We start from the raw sequence: 6,293 nt of genomic DNA, 5'->3' as shown, positions 1-6,293 counted from the left end.
TCATTAATTCAATTTCTTATTTACGCCTAATGAGTATTTAAATTGTGATTCTAGATTAGTTTTTTATATAATATTAATTTTAAGTTCACACTAGTTTTTAAGTTTTGTTACTTTTGTTTAGGATCTAAGTTTAATTTTGACTTATTACTCTTTATATTTTATAAATTTCAGCAGACAATTTTTGGTTTGTATATTATTTCCTATTTTTAAGTGATTTTAATTTTATTCTTTTCAAAGGTTATGTTAAAAATATAACATCAAAAATTTTAGGACAAATTGGTCGAGAGAGGTTTATTTAGAACCACTTCCCGCTGTCATAGTGATGTAACCTAAAGCTCATTGATTTTGATTTAGACTAATTTATCTAATTGAAAAAAAAAAGAATATCCTTAAGTATAACCTTTTATTCACATACAAAAATATTTAACAGCTATAACTTACCAGCAGGAGGGTTGAGAATCTTGTAGCCTGGGGGGAACATAGATTCCAACTCATCGTCTGTCAACGGCCTGTTCCTCTCATCAATTTCTCTTTCCCATCTATAGGCTTGCAGTTGCTCAGGTGTCATCGTCATCAAGTGCCCTTAAAAAAGAAACAATTAAAGAAATAGGAAACTGAATTTCAAAATTCAAACATTAGAAAAGATGTAATACCTGGTGTGGGAGTGGCCATTGCCATGGCCTTCTGGCCGGTCGGTGTCACGCTCGGAGCAATCAGTGGTGTAGTGACTGCGGCTGGTGTTTGGGGTGTCATACCACCCGCAGGGGTAGCTGACGGAGTTTCGTCCCATCGAGACCTTCTTTTACTGGCGCTAGGGGTAGGAGTGTCCTAAATTACAAAAAAAAAATAATTAAAATTTAAAAATTAAATAATAGTTACCACATGAAATATGGACAATTAAAAAGTATATATTACTTGAATCAGGTCAGCACCTCCAGTTCTATCAGTTCTAGGTGTTTCAGCCCAACCGCTGTGACCAGGAGTCTCTATAACAAAAAGAAATTATATATTATACCCTAAGTGGTAGCCTTGCTTATCTAACTTAAAAACATCTGCTTGTAGCGAGTATTGGTCGATGTAAGACATATCGTAATATCTCGATATCATCATAACACTAAAAATAAAATTGGAAATTTTTTTAATCTATTTTAATAACTGTAATAAATTGGCACTAAACAAACTTCACAAGTTAGACAATCCCCAGAAATATATAAACATAAAATGCATATATAATTGATGTTACGGTCAAAATTATGTATATTGAGCACATGTTTACAAGAAATTGACAATTAATATTTTGTATTAAAGAAATAAATTTTAGATAGCATATTGAACCACAAACCACTGGTGTGAAAGATTTGCAGGCTCAAGGAACGGGCTGTTTTGACTAGAACAGTGTAACTTGATCAATCTTCCAACTCCAATGAAATTTATAAAATTTATCGAAATTTATCATTTAAAAGCTAATAAAGAAAGCTAAAGTGCCTTTGAGCACATAATAAAAAAAAGTATTACTAGGTAAGTAAATATCACTTTCTACAAAATAGAAATTTCATAGACTAATATGCAGGTCTTAGAATATTGTATTAATATTTACTAAAACAATATTCACTTCAAGTTAAAAATTAGATTTAGGAAAAAAAATTCAACAAAATAAATTTCTTAAAATTATAAGACTATTATAAAATTTATTTAAATGATGCTGAATAAAAAAGGAGATAGAATCATTCATTTAATGATCTCGTACATCATATTAATACAAACAAGTAACCATTAAATACTAAATAATGTAATTAAACTGACTTTGTAACTTAGTAAAATTTGGATAAAGGGTTGTAAAAAAAGTTCGTATCGCTTTTTAATGATGATGTCAATAAAAACCTCAGATTCTGGTAAATATTTTTAATCAATTATATATGACCCCTTTTGGTCTATTACATGTCGCTATCTTTCAGATAATTTTTCAATTCCGTCCTTCCAGAACTTCTCAGATTTTTGCTCAATGGACCTCTCTATATGAGTTCCGCAGTCCTCAAGTGAATTGAAGTGTTTCCCATTTCCCCGTTCTCTCCACAATCCTATAGAGAAACTTCATTTCTAAGAATTATCTCTGCTTTCCTGTTACTGTTAATTTTCAAGCTTTTAGCTTCATACAGGGGTATTGATAAGTAATCAGATTTAAAGATATGGCGTTTCATGTTTATGTTCTATCTGGTGGAGAGGGTGGGTAGGGGATAACATCCCAACCAAACTCCAATAATTTCTGCCGGGTCGACAAAGAAACATGAGGACGGGCGTTATCATGATGGGAAACTATGCCTTTGCGATTAGCCAATGCTCGACACTTTTGCTCAACTGCTGCCTTTAATTGAGATATGTTAAGCATTTCTGCAATATCCCGTGTCATAGAGTAAGGGTTGTCTGTGGCCAATGCTTGACTTTGATCATCAACAGTTGAAGGAAGACCCGAGCGCTTTGCGTCTTCCAAGTCAAAATTTTCAGTTCTGAACTGAGCAAACTACTTAAGGATGGTGCTTTCTCCTAAGGCATCATCACCATACACATTGCAAATTTTTTTAACCGTCTGTGCAGCGGATTTTCTTTTTCAGAAATAAAAAGTCATTAAATGACAAAATTAAACATGATTTTATAAACATTGAAAGGATTAAATTGAAATATTTAAAAATGTTACGAACTTATTTCACAACCAAATATATTTTCATTTGTAAATACATAGATAGGGAAATTATTAAAAATTACCTCTTTCAGTTTTAGGAGTTTCATCCCACCTGTTCCTCCTGGAGGCTTGCGTTGCGGGTGTCTCCCTACCTGGAGTGGCATGGCCTGGAGTGGCGTGACCAGGCGTAGCATCCCAAACCCTTGTGCTTGGGGTGGCACCTGGTGTCTCGGATCCTTTAGCATGACCCGGAGTCTCCTCCCAGCGTGCAGCGGCTGGTGTTGCTTCCTATCCAAACAAGTTAAAATATAATGAGTAACTAAATTATTATTAACAGTTATTTAAAGGAATGTAGCCCGAGTAAAAAGGTATTCAAAAAGCAAGAAAAAATATTTATTCTATTCCTCCATTTTGACTCACATTAATGGTCTACATCAAAATTAAAACGTTAAGATATGACATAACTATATTATGATAGATTATATCTTAATATAAATATAAGATGACATAGAAAAATATTATGAACTATGATACGACTTCTTAGAGGTTATATAAAATATGGCAAAAATTATATACAAAGGAACATCATAAATTAACCAAAAGTTAAAATGAAAATAATAACAAATACAATAATAATTTTTAGTTTAACTCACAAAATTGTCCAGACGACGGTAAAAAAATTATTATTACCTTATACTACAATATTTTATTTTGTTCATTTTAATTTTTATATTATTTTACTTTTGTGATGGTTTATTTTTTGTTTCGTTTAAAAACAAATGGTTGTACATGAAAAACTGTAAGGTTTAGAAATTTCGTTTATTTTACAATAAAAAGTTCTTTTTTATAAAAAATAATAATTAAAACAAGAAAAATATTACATATAGATGATTGAACCCATGTTAATTAAAAAAGATAGGACTTTGGTCAAGGAAAACAAGAAATATCTTTTAATCGAATATTACGTTGATGTCAAAAATTAAGAACTAAAAACACAATATTTCTTTATCTAAATACTTTCTCTACTTCAACATTTTGGGGATACTGTATCTTCCTCTTCATCAGCCTTTACAATATTATCTTTTTTAAGCACATTCAATATGAAATTAAAAAATTATTTAAAAATAGATAATAAAATTTAATTTTACAACAAAAACAATGAAGCTTGGCCAAGGACTAGAATAGAAATAATTTCTAGACTATCTCGGAAATAACCTAGCAGTGAAAACATATGGAATTAGGGATTGTTGTATATTTAGTTCTTAATTTTGGATCTTAACGCAATAGTAGATTAAACAAATTAAGAAACAATGATAGTAGACCGTGGACTTAAAAAATGAGAAGACGTTTGGGGCTGCGGTCAGTGAAGAACAAAAATAAGTAAAAACTTAGTCCTTAAATTAGTCAAGTGACTTTACAATACCACTCACCACTTCTAGATAAAATACCCGCTTTAGACACCAAGATTAGTTATTTACACTTAAAGTTAGGGGATTGGGTATAGGATTTAGTGGAAACCACAGGAGATTATCTGCCCTGTTACACTTATGGATCCAGAATGGATTTTTCAGGACTAACGGGGGCAGGGGTTTACATAGAAGAATTAGGCATAGAACTAAGCTTCCCACTTGGCAAGCACTCGACTGTCTTTCAAGCAGAGGTGTTTGCCATCTTGTCAGCAGCTTTATGCCCTGAAGTCACTAGCAGTGAAAGGACTGGCATCACCATCTTTTCAGATAGTCTGTCTGCCCTTCAAGCCTTGGAGTCACCTCTAATTTGGTAAGAGAGTGTAAACAAACCTTAGGATCATTAGCGTGCTTAAAGAAGCTTCAGCTTGTGTGGGTCCCAGGTCACAAGGGAATCCCAGGTAATGAAAAAGCTGATCAGTTTGCTAGAAACGGGGCTGAGCACCCTCCTATAGGACCAGAATCATTGCTAGGCATCTCTAAAAGGCATCGGAGAAAAGTAGTTCTTGACTGAACATGAAAGAAAGTTAAGGAGTGGATGGACTGTTAGGGCTAAGACAGACCAAGATTTTAATAACTAAATCCTTTACTTCTAAAACTAAGTGGCTGCTTGGCCTAAACAGAAATGAACTCCGATTATTAATAGGAGTTCTTACAGGTCACTGCAGACTTAAAAGATATATGGAATAGTCCATGATGAAACCTGCTGCTTATGCGGACAGGCCCCAGAGACTGCCTTACATTACATAGCAGACTGTGATAGGTATGCGTCACTAAGATACAGGCTTTTAGACTCTGATAGAACTACAAGAAATGAGGCTTCCTCTATAGATTGGGAGTCCCTTTGGAATTTCATTAGAAAGTCAAATAGGTTCGATATAGAGGAATAATATATATTAAAGAGCCATTCCATTGGGTTGTCTTGGGGATGGCAAAAAGGACCAATAGGCCCACTTGCCGGACTTGCTCCCCCCACCATTACCGATACCAGTACCAGTAGTCAAGTGACTTGGCTTTAAGATCTTGTCCAAGCAGCCTTGAAATTCTGGCTGAAATGTTGGGCTAATAAAAAAGTGTTTACCTATTTGTGTTCTTCACCGACTGCTCCCCAACCATCTTTCCTCATTAAATCAAGAAATAGTGTATGGTGGAAATGTAGAGGATAAAATTTTCAACCCAAGAATCGCTCTAAAGAACTAATTCACAGCAGTTCAATTAAAAAATCGGACTTGAAAACATGACGAATGCAATAAATATATCCGATAATACTCTCCCTCCATCAATTTTAATAAATAATGAAAAAATTCACAAACCTCATCTTTCTCCCACGTCGCATCACCAGCTTTCTTCTTTGGAGCCGAGGCATCTGTGTCGACAGTCTGGTCCCAACGACCCCTCTTTTTGGCTTTTACCTCACCATTAGTCGTGGATACGGGTTTGAGAGTGCCTTCTTTGGCTTTTTCCACCATCTTTCGCCTAATCTGAAAGGGTGAAAAAAAAAACCATTGTCACTGTTTAGGAAAGGCCTTTCACGGCATCTCCACAGTGCTCACTACAAGAAATATTTTTAAAAAAAAGTTAAAATCATACAATCGTTATTTTATATCAAAGCTGTAAATTTAGTTAGCTTATTATTTCATAAATTATTTCTTTATTTACTAATTCTGATGAGTAAAGAAGCCCGGACATTATATCATAATAATAATCCATGTGAATAATCTTTTATATAAATATTTAAAAAACTGCAAACATCTAGAAAAATTATACATAGTTAAAAATTTCACATAACTATCTATTTATCTTTTATTTTTTACTTTCATGTACCTATTTATGGAATATATAGTAAGGTAAAGTATTGCCATCACACATAGTATTTTGGTAAAATATTTTTGACGGAAATACATGTTTTAAGGTCCCTTGAGTCAAAAAACCAAGACTCACACAATGTTCTGTATGTCAACAGCCTAGCTCAAAACAGAAAAGTCATATGAAACTGATATTACATATTTAAGGAGCCAATAACTATTTCGCTAAAACAGGCCGATTTTATGTGCCACATTACAGAATCAATTTACTACATTTTTTAGATTTTATTGAAAATACCAACAATTTTTATCAAACTCGGTATATAAACTGTAATATCTTCTTTT

General features: G+C 33.2%; 1 protein-coding gene across 1 annotated transcript in view; it reads right to left on the bottom strand.

Annotated features, from left to right (window-relative positions):
- Positions 1-6,293, bottom strand: part of Sf3b1 (splicing factor 3b subunit 1) — a 57,345-nt gene that overhangs the window by 24,823 nt on the left and 26,229 nt on the right. The window contains exons 6-10 of the mRNA XM_067049186.1: positions 5,457-5,626; positions 2,761-2,965; positions 916-986; positions 654-828; positions 442-582 (exon numbers count right to left, since the gene is read on the bottom strand). Of these exons, the coding sequence (XP_066905287.1) occupies positions 442-582; positions 654-828; positions 916-986; positions 2,761-2,965; positions 5,457-5,626 (762 nt within the window). The remainder of the gene's footprint in view (positions 1-441; positions 583-653; positions 829-915; positions 987-2,760; positions 2,966-5,456; positions 5,627-6,293) is intronic.

Source organism: Halyomorpha halys, unplaced genomic scaffold (genome assembly GCF_000696795.3).
Source record: "Halyomorpha halys isolate HHAL.00 unplaced genomic scaffold, Hhal_1.1 Scaffold997.1, whole genome shotgun sequence".
NCBI lineage: Eukaryota > Metazoa > Arthropoda > Insecta > Hemiptera > Pentatomidae > Halyomorpha > Halyomorpha halys.
Note: the sequence above shows the minus strand (reverse complement) of the source record. Positions and strands in the feature narration are given on the sequence as shown.